Source organism: Eleginops maclovinus, chromosome 6, assembly GCF_036324505.1.
Source record: "Eleginops maclovinus isolate JMC-PN-2008 ecotype Puerto Natales chromosome 6, JC_Emac_rtc_rv5, whole genome shotgun sequence".
Taxonomy (NCBI): domain Eukaryota; kingdom Metazoa; phylum Chordata; class Actinopteri; order Perciformes; family Eleginopidae; genus Eleginops; species Eleginops maclovinus.
Genome location: NC_086354.1, coordinates 14,484,195 through 14,500,374, shown reverse-complemented (window position 1 = coordinate 14,500,374; position 16,180 = coordinate 14,484,195). Strand labels below are relative to the sequence as shown.

Sequence of the window (16,180 nt, the reverse complement as noted above, 5' to 3'; positions counted from 1 at the left end):
ATTCCTTTTTTGTTATTAAATCCTCTCCTCTATCCTATTTTGATACACACTTATCTTTTACAAATTCATGAGGAGATGTATTGTGTCTCAACTCGAACTGGTCGAGAGGCAGTGAAAACCCTGGACATCTTCCAATCTATCATAGAGCTAACATGCAGACAACCTGCTTTTCTGGACTGAGTTTTATCAGTAATCAAAATAACCTTTTATATAAGGAAAAGTATAACAGAGTATTAACAGAAAAAAACCCAAATCAACAGTACATATACCACAGGAAGTATAAAGCATGACCTAAAAAGGAAAATGTATCATGTCTTTACCCAGTAATATATCATTCCATCCTGAAACACACATGTGAAATTAACATATTTCTCACACTGTACTGACCTCAGTTCGCACATTTACAGACACTCCTGTGACACTGTCTTACCATCTGCTCTGGAGAGACACCTTGTAGTCACTGAATGTTGAGACAAAGCTGTGAGTCATGGAAAAGTATCAGCTCTTAAGATATAATCACTTCACAATTATAAACAAGATGCTAGTTTTCATTTGCATTGATCTGTAAATTACACAATTTTCCACATTGGACAATTTTTTTCCCCCTCCATTTTATTATTTATATAATTCAAATTCTAAACCACTGAAACACATACCACAATTAAAATAGTTGTTGTCTTAATTCTGTCATCAGAATCTGATTGTCATCAGTATCAGTATATCAGACCAGCACCGGAAGGCAGAAATAGCTGATCGTTGTGCTTTCCGTGATACTGAGCTGAAGCAAATAGACAAGGTGAGAAGTACGTGTCAAGTGCAGCCCCAAAAATGAGTACATTACACATATTTTAAGAATCAGTCACATCCTTTTCCTCTCAGATGAACATTCATCTTCTTCCTCTCACATGAACATGTGAGAGGTGAGAGAAGAAAAATGGAATGGTTCAATGGATAGATGAAGGAACTGACAGATGGATATATGATTTGATGGATGTATGGATAGACCCGTTGATGGGGTCATTTTAATCAGCAAAGTCTGATTGAAACTGGCCCTCAAGATTTAAAAGAAAAATCAACCAGATGGCATGAAATTAGTGTTTCAAGTGCCACTGAAAAGAAACCACAGGTCACAGCAAATCCTCCCTTGCGCAATCAGTGACGCAGGATCCGAATACTTGGATTGATAAGACCCAGAAAAAATGGAGGAACATGTGGATGAAACTTAATTGTTTTCTGACGCCTGAGTTAAAGTGTCAGATTGACACTAGGCTCAGTCTTTGTTGTAATCAAACACTCTATGAAAGGGCCAGGTGAATGACAATAAAACTAAACAAAAGTTGACAGATTAGGAATAATAAATGTTCTGCAGGATGTTTTGTTTAACACAGATAAATCAAGGTTTGAACATCATGAAGGCACTAAACACGTTTCTATTTGGGTCACCATACCGGTAATGAGGTACTTTATTTACTTTATTGTTTTTTCCCAAAGGACCCACAGGTCATTAGCGCAGGTTATTAGTATTCTTGCTCCACTTCTACAGTTTTTTTATTTCCTTATCAGTTGACCTGTGATTATTTAGTCAGTCTACACGATATTTACCAGTGCAGTTGTATCTGATAATGATTGGGAAAGAGTTATGATGCTCAGTGGCATGTAAAAACCATACACTGTATAACTACTGCAATAAAGCAATGTAAATGCTGCTGGTAGGTACAATACTTCCACAATATTTTTTTAAAACTTGTAAATGTTCTCTTTTATCCATAGCCGGACTAATATACTGTATGTATTTTATAGACTTCTCAAAAATTACACTCAGGGGCTCAGTGTATGATAACACAGTGGATATTTCTGTTGCCAGGAAGAATACCACACAAGTGGCAGCCCAATTTCCAAAAATATATATCCTATTTTGGGCAGTACAAAACAGACACAAATTATATGGTTGGTGTTTATATCTGTGTGTTATCATAATATAACATAACTTATGAATACATGGAGGTTGTGCATGAAGTAGGCGGTAGAAGCTTACATTGACAATGCAATCTTCCTCCAAATATGACAAGTGCAGCTATTTCCTCAGTAACACTCCGTCACTAGCTGTAGGCATTCAAAGCTTACTTCAAGATGATGTGGGATACTTTGTTTTATTGTCATTCTATGTCCCTTCAATACCTTTGATCAAAATACAAAATAATTGATTTACAGGCAATACAAGTTAACCTGAACAAAGACATGAAAGTAAAGAACACATTTCTAGCCTACAGATATTAGAACCACTATGGGATGGACTACCACCAGCTACAACTTTTTCTATATTTAATTTCAGGGCTGAGGACATTTGTGGCTTTAGGGATAAGGATATTGCTTAATTGCTGGATGTCTTGAGAACACTCCTGATACATAGTTCTTACCACTAGACACACGAGGACCACAATGATGAAAACACAAACCTTAATCCAGGTCTGAGCATCACTAAAACACTCAATCTGTTAAAGTGAGTTAAGGATTAGAAGAAGCTACATTGCCAGATAATGTTTTTTACAAAATACAACCAACTTTCCATCTTAATTAAGGCCAACATGTGCTTATGTTCATTGTACATCTACAACCCTTCAATCATTACTTGCATGTTTATCAACGTGGTATCTCTAAATAGGACTTGGAGCCTCATTTTTCTGTGAAAACACTCCCTCCCACGTGCAGTTTGTAAGTGACATGTAGGCTGGTGTCAGTACATGTATATAATATCTTGGAAGGGTTTAGTTCCAAAATCTTATGACTTATTAAACATTTCATCTGCCAGAGTGTGGCAAATGCATGACAGATTCAGAACGATCTTCTGGTCAGAAGTTCAGAGAAGTATTCTTCTAAATCAGAGTGATGTTGTGACAGGAGGATGTCCCTGTATGGCTAAATTCCTCCTACTGATCAGTGGATGTTTTATGAAAACATGCAGATCAGAATTATTTCCAAGTCTGAAGTCTGAGAGGATCCCTCTCCCAACATGGTAGTCGGAAAAAACAGATATTAGTCAGCAGTGCCACTTCACACTTCAGCTCCTTTTACAAAGATAAACTATTTCTATGCACTTTAAAGTGAAATGGGGTGAGTTCAGGTAATCCGAATCAGCAAGATTGGTTTTTAGATAACCTGTTTTTGATCACTTAGTACTGAACAATTATTGATAAAAAGAAAGGAACAGTGTTTATTAAATGTATTTGAAAAGTCAAGCAAACTCTGCAACTTACAGATGTCACTGAAAGGGAAATTAACATCTTTGGCATATGAATATTCATTTTTCTGTAATACAATCTCTGGTACAAGATGTTCCCCTCCAATTTTATGATCTAAAATCATTTGAAACTAATATATAGCTTAAATTATGTTTTGTCCATTTTTCAAGTATCTGATCCCCGTGTACAAACACAGGTCTCAGCAGAGGACCAACGTGATTTTAATATTCACCGTTTATTACACCACAGTTAATTGAGCCTTTCCTACGCCAGGAAATCTTCCTCTCCAAGCCAATCATCAGTCGGAAGTGATTCAGTCCCAATATCTTAACATTTGTTGGCTTAGGTAAGATAATTGTTGATGAAACACCAAATAACATTTTTTTCTGGTTCGCAATTGATTCTTTGTGATATCCAAATAAAAGTTTTGAAAAAATAAAACTCAATACTCTACTATATCTTAGATGCTCATGCTTCCCGCTCGACTGTCAACGTGGTAAATATTTATGGTACTGGGAGACCAATCTGCCTCCATCTGTGAACACACTCCCTCCCACATGCAGGTTGTTAGTGACGTGCATGCGGGTGTTAGTTCTCCTAGTTGCCAACACATGGATTTTTTTTACTAACCAATGTGACATATGCTACAGGCGGCTTCAGCTCTAGATCAGAAGGTACAGTCTCTCCATCGCCCACCACCCATCTCCGACACCAAATGATAAACTGCGTCATTCAGGTAGTTGTCATTGAATAACACATGTGCATACACAAAGTCTTCTACAGAACTAAAAAAAAAGAATATATATATATATTGTTTATTCAAAATATATATCTTATTTTAAACAACTATTATTTAGTATTCAAGACATTTCCCTTTATGACATGGTTGAACACCTGTTTGGAGAATGCACATGCACGCCCAATACGTCTGTGTGCCCTGTGAAAATGTTAGGTTTGCATTGTTTCAAAATTCTTCAGACAGAATGAAAAGGCCCAGATGAATTAACAGGATCATTTAGATGTTTTGAGGTGGGGTTGTGTGAGCTACTTATCCATAGTCAGAGTATTACATATGGTGGATTGAAGTACGCACGCAAGCAGTTTGTAAAAACAAACAGGCGGCCCAAAAGCAAAGCAAAAAATGATGTGGATGAGGAGTAGCAAAACCCATTTCATTCTGTACCTTGCCATCAAACAGCCCATTCCAGTGGGATACTGAAGCAGTAATGCATGTTCCCACCAAAGCCACCAGATGACAAAAAACACAATTTTAACATGCACACAGCTGGTCTACCACCGTCTCTTTCAAAAAGTTACAACAGTCCACAACACAAACAAACTGATAGAAAACTTCTTTTACTGCTCCAATGCAGTTCATTGCTTTGCTCCTGTAATCCTGTGTCAAAACAGGGGGCAGGCTAGCTGCAATCTATTGTAAGAAATAACTGGTCCTTTGGATACGTTTTTCCATACAACCCACCAACAAAACCAGAACTATAAACATATATAAAAATGTTATCTTGGTTGTACATATATTTTGCACCTTTGGTAAGGTATAAAGAAAAAAAACTACACGTAGAAATATTGTCCAGGCTGCTAGTTTGAGATACAAAACCTGTAACATCAAAGTGCTGAGGAGTACCTCAGTGGATATCAGACATAATTGGACAACCGCATACAAGACCATTCAAAATGTTGGTTTTTTTACCTTCATATATCTTTATTTTCTGAATTCTATATGAAATTGAAGGAAAGAGATATGAGGCAATACAATAATTAATTTCAGTATTTTTCTATTTACATTACACAATATTTCCTGACTAGGGCACTGCAAGCACCTATACTCCTTTGACCCCACAAAATGTGAAAATCACTCATTCCTATTCCACTATAGCACCATCTCCAAGTGTGGATGAAAAAGACAAACAACTTGCAATATCCATCAGAAGTAAACTTCCTTTCACCAAATCAATTTTGCATTAATATTACAAACAGAAACATTAACTGTATAAATGCAATAATAATAATAGTAATAATAAATTGGTGGCAAGAGGTGCAGTCCAATGTACTGCAAGAACAATACTAGATCAGGGTAGTTGATAGATTAACTGTTAAGAGCTTTAGAGGTCAGTAGTGACCACTGGAGTAACTCCCTGAATCAGTAAAGTTGGGCCCAGGTCTTTGCTCAACATGTCCACCTGGCGGAGGTAGGCACAGTAAAGGCTTGTGTCTGCTGGTGGCCGGGGCAAATACAGGAAACGCACAGCAGGCTGAGGGGCACCGTGTTTGCGAATCAAATTGTTGACAGCACAGATATACTCATCGGTCAGCTGAGCAGCATTGTTGGGAAACAATTGGAAACCATTTTGCTTCTCAGCCTCCTCTCGTCTCTCCCTTGTCTCCTCGTTCTGTGCAGACTCTACCGGATTCCCTCTCACTTTTCCTCCTTGTCTCTGCCAGTGCAGCTCCAGCACCTGGTCCCACACCACCATCTGCACCTGAGCTGAAATCCTTAGCTCCTTTAGCATCGACCGGAGCTTCTTTTCCTCCTCTTTCTTCAGACTGCAACCAGCCTCCACACACAGGAAGAGGCGGAGTCGTGCGTGCTTCCAGGCACGGGTCTCTTGAAGCACGCAGGCCAACTGCAGTAAGAACAGTGAGCAGATGTCGACGTAAGCACGGCTGTCTGGTCGAAGCAGATTCAACGGCCACACGTCAACAAATGGCCCTGTTGTGCGTCGGTGGCTCCGAATCTTTTTCCCTGAATCCAATACTTCTCGGTTGAATTGGTTAAAGTTCCGAGCCAGAGTTACATTCTTTCCCATTTTTACGGCGTCTGCGATCAGTGAAACATATTCCTCCCCTCCAAGGTCTTTCAGGTCCTCAGCACTCCTCAACTTAGGGAAGAAGGGAGACCGAAGCTCTCCAGGGTCTATGGATGGGGTCACTGCATCAAAGCCTGTGCCTGTAGACAAGAGAATTTTACCTTCAAGGTCATCTTCATGGATGCAGTCATCATAAAAACCAAGGACAAGGGTGTTTGGCCTCATTCCGCCTAGAAGAAAACAGACAAATGAGTATTTTGGATTACAACTGTTAAGTTTGCAAATTACATAACCATTTCAATAATGAAAATAAAACATTGCCATAGAGCTGCAATCTAAACTTGCCTACCAAAGCCTGTGATAAAAAGCAGGTTCTGAACTCCATGTCGGACAGAGTTTGCCAGGGTAAGGTTGACAAATGCCTTTATGTTGAGATGGTCCACCAGAGACAGCCAGGAGTCATAACGGCTCTGCAGAGGATCAGACGGCATCCCATCTGCAGAAACACACACAAAAGACCCACATACTCTCAAAAGTGTGTCTAAAAGAACAATTCTGCATTAGTTGTTGAAACATTTGCAAAGTGGAGGAAAAAAGGCTCCTTAGAGAAAGACATTTCCCTGTAAGAGATTAATAAAGTTTGTCTTCTTTAAAAAGCTAAACTCGATCTTAAAGCCATCAGTGGGTGAGTTTTTAATACTAAAAAGTGTAGGTTTATAAGACACATTAAGACATAACACTAGTTATGCATCCGTCTCCTACTACACAATTCTTACCAAGTAAACCAAGCTTTACATGTCCCAGTACATAGAGGCCACTCTTCTTCAGGTCATTAATAAAGGTCATGAGACCTGTACAGCTTCGAGGGTTAGCCACCATCAACAACAGCTGGGGCCTCCAGAACTTCACATGGTCCTTGCGCACATCCAACATCAACAAGTACTTGCGCACCTGAGGAAATAGAGATGTGATGATGTAGTTATTCATGCATACTTGCATCATATTGTAGTTTTGGTGAGACAATGGGTTTTTTGTGACACCTGGTGGAAGATGAGCGCCTGGCTGATGTAGCCCCAGTTGCTGATAGGACCAAGGTAGTGGATAAGCATCAGCAGCAGCATCATAAAGGCTATGCTGCCAAATGCATAAATGGCATCGATCAGGAACATCATAACCAGTGAGCCAAGAATGCCCAGTGTGCAGGTATGCCATGTAAAACAACGGAACGAGGGTCTGAAAAACAAAGCAAACAGCATGAGAGAATGTGTATTGAAGCCAAAATCATCCAAACCAAAACAGAAAGCCTGCAAATATCAACCATCTTACCTGAAGTTTGGTGCAGAAGCCCATTCAAGAGCCAAACAGGCCAGGTTCACAGCAGCATAGACCAACAAGAAGAAGATGGTTACAATACTAGCAATGGTGTTCAATTTACCAGCAAACAGCACCACCTAGTGGAATAGATAAAGAACAGCAGTTTGGCTTATCAATATGTTGTATTTGGTGCTACTTGGATCTCACTCAGGTTACATCTTCACATTTTAAACATTTACAAATACAATTTGCAATATTGTAACAACAAAAAGTGTGTGAGCTCTTACAACTGACTGTGTTAACAATGTATACCAACAATATAACTCTTAATCTGCATGAGTAGCTTTCTGTGGTGTCCCTTGACCCCGAACCCTGTGAAACAGCCTAACCGTTTCATAAAAAGCTATACCATATACCATACAAACCCATGCTAGGGAATATGCTTAAAAGTAGTGGCATGGAAGTGAAATGAAGAGTTGACTTACTAGATTAACTGGAAAGTACCCTGCTCAAACCTTACAAGCGTAATTTGACCAACGGTCAACCAATTCGAAGTAAATTATGTTTTGCACCGGAGTAGAAGATGAAGGAACAGTTATCGATCAGTTTGGCAGCTGCAAATTTGTTAGCAAGTCCAGCTTTACTGTTCCTTTTAACACCACACAGGGCAACACTGCATTTTCTACAAAAAAAAATAAGCAATTTTGCAATATACAGTATCATGTCAATGGTGATGTTATTTCAGCAATTAAGGTTTATATGATTAGAGTGACCTTGTACATTTCATCTTTCTCATTAGTGAACACCCCTTGAAAATGTAAATGTATAGGTGGCTATATTTATATAACTTTACAAATGTATTGCTGCCCTGTATTGTACTTTTTTGTAGTTATAATAGTTTATGTGTGGCTGTCCATGTGTATTTGTAAAACACCTCCATTTGGAGAGTTGCTAAAAAGTAATTTTACAAGGCAACTAGGTCACTAAACTAACACGCAGTAGAAGTAGTAGTAGAGCTCAAGGAGAGTCACTCTCAATGTAATCCACAGAGGAAAACTGTCCCCACTCCTCACATACAGTTTCCTAGCTTACCTGTACAAGCAGCCAGGAAACAAGCACAGAGGCCCAGGGGTTCCCACTCAGAGAGGTTTTCCTAACCAGAGACAGGAAACCACCTGTAGAAATATAAAACATCAAAACCAATAGTCACTGTTATTGCTCCTTAATCAGATAAACAACTTAGTCATACTGCACTTGCCCTTAAGCCCAACACACAGAGGATTTTTTCTTCTTCTGAGAAAGTCAACACTGCAAGCCATCTGCTGTCAAACGATGCTTTCCAAATTAACATGCCTCCACTTGGAAAACAAGACAGGATGAAATTAATAACAAGTGTCAAGTTCTCACATTTTACATGGGAGGCCTCTTTCAACAGATGGCTGATTATTAAAACGTTGACTCAGCTTTATAAAATACCAGCTGGAGTTTGATATGCTTTTTTTATTGCTATGAATCAACCACTTATCACTGATAAAACAAGCGGGAGAAGCATGCAAAATCTTCTCACTACAAAAAAAAATAATAATAATCACGGCCAAATGAGCTGAATCCCCAATCTGCAAATAAATCAATAAGTGGCTGCTCTTTCTTTAGAATTCAATTTCTATAGTTTGGGATAAAAGTATAAACTAATTTCATCATTGGGCAGTTGACAAATGCATGTTTAATAATCTGACCAAACAGGTTGTCTTTGGAGAGGGCATACAGGATCCTGGAGGCTCCTATCAGGTTACTCATGGCAGCCGAAATGGTGGAGGAGTAAATCCCAATTGTCACCAGTGGTGGCCATATATTGATGTCTCCCAGGAAATTGTAGTCTTTTTGGAGAAGGTTACTAAGGACAATTGAAAGAAGTTCAAAATAAAACCACATTATCAAACTTAATGTGTTAATAAAGATAGATTTTAAGTCAATTGACATGTGTACAAGCACAAAAAAAATAAAAAAGTAAATTAACATACACCATCTCTCAAAAATATTTAAGCGACTACAGGGTTCTGAGCATTTTTTTAAGAGAAATCAATAGCATTCAATTGAGTACTTCTTCATATGTTGTACTGTGTCTGTGTTTTACCGTTCACAGGACCCTGCAACCAGCACACTAAGCACATTGTATGTGATGAACGTTGTAAGAACAGCTGCAAGGGTTCCTCTTGGGATGGCGTAGCTGGGGTTTTTCAGGTCTCCTGGAAATCAGACAACAAAAGTTGATTATTAAACAAACAGTTATCTATCAAAGCTATTATCTGCTATATAAATATGTCAAGTACTCGGTCTTCAATTGGATCCACCAAAGTCCACATTTCTAGACCTGCCTTAACTCCTTTTAAAGGCTCTTCTCCAAGAGGTTGCAGAAAAATGTGGTTTACACATGTATTCTAGATGTGAAATGTTTTGTACTATACTACATCGTTTCCCCTCTAAGAATGTATTAATTGAAGTTGTTTGAATGCCATCTTACCTGACATGTTGGATCCTGCCATGATCCCAGTGCAGCCATTGAACATGACAGCAAACACTTTGGCAAAACTCATCATGGCACCAGTGGTGTAGTCTATTGTGTAATTGGCTAAAAGGAGAGACAGGAGGCGGGATTATTTATAATAGTAAAGGCTCACTTAGACTAACTGACAGGGATTTCTGAAATGCTAGATACAGTGTTTGCTTCTTGTGCTTAAATAAATCAAAGTCCTCAATTAACAAATTAAAGCTTATATAAATCGAAAGGCTGTGTTTTCTTCAAAACAGGTCCAATATTGTTTAAATAGGTTTAAGATGATGAAAGCATAAACAATTATCAGTGAACATATACATCTGATGATATGAAAAACACTTACGCAATAGGTTGCCCTCAAAGGTGAGGCGCCGAAAGCTAGTATAATTTGCAGTTCTCGAGCTGGTACCGTTCAGCCCAGAATTCCCTGGCAACATCACCACAATGGGCCCCACAATGAAAAAATTGATGAAGATAGTGGCCAAGACTAATGCGACTATGATGACGATAAGAAAGGTGGCTTTGGCATAGATGTGGGCTCCCACCTGTAATGACATTTCAGTTAGAGTTGTTTTTTTGGCACTATGTGGCAAAAAATAACAATTCAGCAAGATCTCTATAATAAGAAGATCCATGACATTCATTGAGTTCAATCTTGCCTCGATGACAATAGTTTTCACAACTGCGCTAAAAGTTTGTAAGAGTTGAGTTCATCATCAAAAACAAATTGTGAAGAAAAAGATGAAAGCATGGATTTATACATTTTATTCTAAATAGTCACATGATTCTTTTGTATAAAAATGTGCAGTAAAATAAAATAATGCAGTCTCACCAAGCAGACAATGAAACAAAGGAAAAGCAAGGCAGTGCCGTACAGCAGAGACCACCAGTATCCTGAGGGCAACACCTGGACACCTGCAACAACTGCAGTGCCCTCTGAAGGGACAATAAAACCGAGTTTATTGATATATCAACACGTTCAAGCCTGGATGTCACACCATGTCCTAACATACCTTACCTTCTGGGATGCCAAAGGTAGACATGATAGCCTCAACCAGACCCAGAACATAAAGAGCACTTCCGCACACATTGGCAAAGAAAAACATGATCCCAATGCTGCCGCCAAACTCTGGACCAAGGGCTCTGCTGATCATATCTGGGGATCCAAGTCAAGGGATTTCTGAATCCATTTTTTGTAGAGAAAAACTATGAATTGACACAATGCGTTTGCTTGATGACATGGTTAAAGATCAACCACCTGACCGAATTAGACCAAAAGCAAGCCTGTACCAAACTGTGGGTGGATAAGGCAAATCCTGGGAAGAAGTTAGAAGCAGGAACTTTTTTCCCCCCGCAATCCATTAGACAGGCTTAATCACAAACAGACATCCAAGTGAGGGTTTTAAGCTGCAGCACACATCTGAGAAATAAAGGATACAGTAGGCGCCTCCAGCATCTAAAGCCCCATTCGTGGAGATGGCACAGACAGAAAGCACCGTCATTGTGATAATCAAGTAGGCCACAAGGAACATCAGAATGGACTGATAGACCCCTGCTTGACCCACAACAAATCCTACAAGCGGTAGGAGGAAATCGGATTAATAAAAGTAGCCCTATGTTCAATTTAGGCCTGAAGCGTTACTTTATTTGCAAAATAACATGCATGTTTATAGGGTTAGGCTCCACCATGGGTGCTAAACATTAAATTGATCATTGATAAAAGACAATGGATAGCTATTAAACGGATTAATCGATTTTCTTGTAAGCCTACACCTAACCACCAATGTAAGAACGCACCTCACGCTAGCCTGCTTCTAATTTAACCAGAAGGATCTTTTTTTTTCAGAATACTCCTTATTTATACATTTGTTCAGTCGAACGTGGAAGTTTTCGGGGAAAAGAGTATCAGATCCAAGTATAAAATGTATTTGCACTCTTGTACTTACCAATTCGCAGAAATACAACGACGCTAAACATGGACAGTAGAGTTGGTACGACCACGCCAAACACAACCCCGAGCTTCCGGGCGCTCTTCTCATGTCTCTGTCGACCGTCTTTGCCCGACTTGGCCTTGCTGGGATCGGGGACATCTTTCGGCTCCGGGCTAGTGCTTGCGCTGCTAAGTCGGTAATGTAGAATAGGAGTCTTTTCCGACATGGTGGTTAAGTTTGTGGTATTTAACGCTACATTCAGATCGCTGGCTTTAACTGAACAGCACAGGTTCAACCTGCCGTCTTCTTATGCTGACATTTTCTAACTCTCGTATCAGCAGTTAGTTAACTTCATCAAGTAGCCGTCATAAACATCCACCTACCTTCATCACCTTCTGCAAGTAATGAAGGTATGCTGATGATAAAACGACCCCGCCTCCTGTAATGGGCTCATCCAATCAGTTCCAGTTTGTCCTTGATTAATCCACCGGTTACTTTGTTTAGCACTAGCAAAAAACTAGCTAGCCAAAAGAAGATAGCCTACCTACACAACTCCCCCCTTTGACTTGGAACAACTTGATTTTTTAATATTTAACTACACTGTCCTTTAAGTAGTCCCAAACAGCTCTGTTGTGTTGTCTTTTTGGAATAAAATATTTGGTTATTAAATCGAATTCCTATCCATGCCGAAGTGTCTAGTTAACCAATAGAGGGCCGTATTCAATCTTGTACTTAAGTAAAAAACTAGTAGTTTTTTGTTACAAGTTAAAGTCTTGCAATACAAAAGTTAATCAAGTGAAAGTAAAAAAGTTTTGGTATCAAAATAAACTCAAACTACCAAAAGTTAAAGTGTTCATCATGCAGCTTGACCCATTTCAGACTTATGTATATGATATGTTTTGATCATAATTATTGGTGCAGCTAATTTTAACAACGTTGTTTGCTGCAGGGTAGCTTCTGAATGTTATTTCAGGTGTAACTAAAATATTATTTAATTTTGCATTATATTTCACATTATTAATCCAAATCTGCAGAGTAACTTAATGTATTAAATTGTAGTGGGGTAGAAGTACAATGTAGCAAAATAGGAAATACTCAAGTAAAGTACAAGTCCCCTTAAAATTGTCTTTGGTGCAGTTCTAAGTTACTGTACAACACTGCTAACTAACTAAACACAAAATAAATCAATAAAAAGTAAGTCCATAAATGGCTGTACAAAATCATAGTTTATTCCATATTATATTGTTTTGATAAACTTACTTACTAAATAAAATGTCCTCTTAAAATGCAAAATCTGGATATACATATACAAAATTCACAAAGGCGGGCAAGATATATTTCCTAAATTAAATGAAAAATGTATAGAAAAACGCACAAAATACAGCAAATCAATGAACTTAAAATACAAAATGTAAACAGAGACATCTAAAAGTGCATTGAGAATGAACAGTTGCTCTGTAAATACATACCAGGAACACTTGACCTGTCTGCATAAATGCCCAGTAAGTGTCCTTGATTTTTAAAATTAAGCCAATGGGCCAAGACTTGCAGTATTTAGATGAAATAAAACGATTTGCAACTGGATATGATTTGTACGTTTTCATCAGCTTTGCAAACACTACCACTGACTAAGGAGCAAAACAAATCTGGATCAATAACATGAATCCAAGTCAGGTTGACTTTTTGCAGATTGTAGGCTTGTAATGGTTCTATCGGCTTAGAACAAACTTTAAAGCATCCATAGTTTTGTTGACTCATTAAAAAAGAACTGCCTTCCTGTTATACATTCATTTGTCCATGATACTCTTAATTGCTTTTAATGGCCAGCAGAAAAGTATATATTTCTTATTTTTACTTAGTTAAGTTACATTATATAAAAAAAGCAAACTTTTCACCTATAAAAAAACGTGAAAGCCACAACAAGGTGCAAAAAAAATGTCTCCGAACAACAGGATAAGGAGAATCTCCAGATCTCTCTGGCAGCTTTCCTCTGTTGGATTTCATTCTTTGGTTATCGACCTTGGAGGACCAATTTGATTTGATTCCACCAGTCTGTGAAGAAAATAGGTCCATTGTGTATGTTCCTATGTTAATTAGAATTGCATCTGTCTTCCAGGTTAATCACAAACCGCTCTAGTTTGCCTGAAATCAGTTGTTTGTAGTTCAACAGGACTGTGCTGAGACTCTGGGTGCTTCGAGGAACACAAGACAGGCCTGGACTCACTGCTGGCCCCTGCTGGTCCAAACAGAAAGGTTCATTGTTAAAACAAACAGAGCATGATAAAAGAGAAAAGAGAAAGAGGCTGGGAAAACCAAGAAGGGGGGTGACATGGCACCCAACACAGATTTTAAAAATGAAACTGATAGGAGGTCTTAAGTTAGCCTCACAATTTTTAAGATAGTACATAAAAACACACATCACAGACATCCATGTTGCACTGTGTCACACTGGGAAAGTATGCACTGTTATCTTCGTCTTGTCCTGAGGAAGGAAGGCTTGGGGTCACTTAACATAACATCATCAGTCCCCGAGCACATAGTATCCAGTAAGTCACAGATTTATGAGAAACCAGGATATTTCCACACCAGAGGAAACTGATAATGGCTCTAAATCAAATGCAAACCAGTGAGAGAGAACTCCATCAACACGTTTTCACTCACTTTGTGTGAATGTTCTTGCCAGATTCTGTCTGATTCAGGCAACACGTGATCATCAATACACTGAGGCATTACTTTCTCTTTCTTTTTGTGTGAGTTGCAGACTGAGTTAACTTTGATTTTGTGATTTACAGGTAAAAAGGCATCCAGATGCAAAAAGTAAAGTTTTCAAGAACCATTTTTTGGTGTATTATATGTATGTAAGTAAGTATGTATTTGGTGAACGACTTGAACTTCTAAACTGTGGAATAGATCTTTTAAATTATTATATGTATTCAAAACATTCGGAAATGTTCCAGTTAAATCAATAGTAATTTTAACCTCCAAATGTCTACTAATCTCCAACAAATCACCAAATTGTTGCTTGTATTTTAGTTTGCATACAGTTTTTAACTGTGACTGCCACTTACACTCAGCTGAAGGGGTGTGAGAATGAGCAGGTAGTTGTTGATGTTGTTCTCTAGTCTCTGCAGAAGTAAAGCAGCACATCCCGGCTGGCTTTGGGCCTTGAACACCTTCACACTTTCAACAAGAAGCCTCAAGGATGCAACTATGTCTCCTCTCTTCTCCTGGTCCTGAGGTAACACATACAGAAATATGTTTCAGAGGACATTATTAAGACAATCATATTTTTAAAGATAAGTTGATCCTTATTAAACCAATAGTAAGTAAGCTAGAAAAGCATTGTTTTGAGATTTTGGACTCAACTATGAGCCAACATACTGATTTGTTTTCCCAAGATGCTACGTGAAGCTCGGTACAGGGTAGCTGAACCAGTGTGGAGGGCGTAGTTGAGCCATAACATTCACTCTGCAAGGAAGGAGACATGAAGGAGACAATTGATAGACACATTGTAGAAGGACTGATGGGAGACATGGGGAAGAGAAACAGAGAAATGTTGGTCAAATGTATCTGTGACAGTTATAGCCTCACCAGTGCACTCTCCAGCTCTGCCACAATGTTAATAGCCCGCCTGGCACCTTTATTACACACAAATTCTATGGGTTTGGGCTCAGCATCCCACAGTTCAGAGGCTACCATACAGAGCAGCAGGAGTCCTGGGCAAACACACAAACACACACACGTGCCACACGTCAGCTTGTTCAGCTTGTTCAAAAAGCGCATTACAAAGTTTGTAAATCAAACCTTTTGGACTCGCTACTCACTGCTTAACGCCATGCCCTGCTTGGCCACTCCCGATGAATCCACATTTGTTCCATTAAGAAATATGCCAGGTGGATAATTCCCTGTGTCCACTGTAGAGGAGCTGTGTGTCCTTTTTGTCTTCTCACCACTTGATTTCCCACCTTCTCATTCTGCAGTGGGAAGTCCAAGTGTTATCTAGCCTGAGAGCAGGATGCGCTTCAACTTTCCTGCTGCGCAGCATAACAAAATGTTACGGACTGAAAATGGCTTTCATTGATATTAGAGGGACTATTTTACTTCTCCTTTGGCAAGGGTTAGTTTTCAGAGCGTTGAGTGGGCAGCATGCTTGCTGACTAAAAGGTTAATGATTTATTATTGTGAAAGACTCCATTTGCACAGCTAACATCACAAATCAGTCCCTACTGCTGGAGACTATTTACCTTGTGGCACAGTTTTCTCCAGCCAATAGAGGTAGCACCTCAGGTTAAGATAATTCACAAAATTGGTTTCAGA

General features: G+C 38.9%; 2 protein-coding genes across 4 annotated transcripts; both read right to left on the bottom strand.

The window, feature by feature from the left end:
* Positions 1–4,492: 4,492 nt before the first annotated feature.
* Positions 4,493–12,300, bottom strand: LOC134865557 (solute carrier family 12 member 9-like). Of its 2 annotated transcripts, XM_063885153.1 has the most exons (14): positions 11,879–12,300; positions 11,371–11,505; positions 10,951–11,088; positions 10,765–10,868; positions 10,276–10,477; positions 9,900–10,007; positions 9,513–9,624; positions 9,115–9,272; positions 8,471–8,553; positions 7,391–7,515; positions 7,105–7,297; positions 6,841–7,015; positions 6,414–6,560; positions 4,493–6,294 (listed from the first exon to the last, which is right to left on the bottom strand). In XM_063885153.1, the coding sequence occupies exons 1-14, from the start codon at positions 12,087–12,089 to the stop codon at positions 5,360–5,362; spliced, it is 2,826 nt and encodes a 941-aa protein (XP_063741223.1). In that variant the 5' UTR covers positions 12,090–12,300; the 3' UTR covers positions 4,493–5,359. The 2 variants fall into 2 exon arrangements, with proteins under 2 accessions (XP_063741223.1, XP_063741224.1); XM_063885154.1 differs by lacking the exons at positions 10,765–10,868; positions 10,951–11,088; positions 11,371–11,505.
* Positions 12,301–13,070: 770 nt separating this feature from the next.
* Positions 13,071–15,971, bottom strand: thpo (thrombopoietin). 2 transcript variants are annotated; one of them, XM_063885740.1, is made up of 5 exons: positions 15,688–15,971; positions 15,455–15,579; positions 15,245–15,331; positions 14,932–15,096; positions 13,071–14,099 (listed from the first exon to the last, which is right to left on the bottom strand). In XM_063885740.1, the coding sequence occupies exons 1-5, from the start codon at positions 15,698–15,700 to the stop codon at positions 13,953–13,955; spliced, it is 537 nt and encodes a 178-aa protein (XP_063741810.1). In that variant the 5' UTR covers positions 15,701–15,971; the 3' UTR covers positions 13,071–13,952. The 2 variants fall into 2 exon arrangements, with proteins under 2 accessions (XP_063741810.1, XP_063741811.1); XM_063885741.1 differs by having other exon boundaries at positions 13,071–14,096; positions 15,688–15,965.
* Positions 15,972–16,180: the final 209 nt, after the last annotated feature.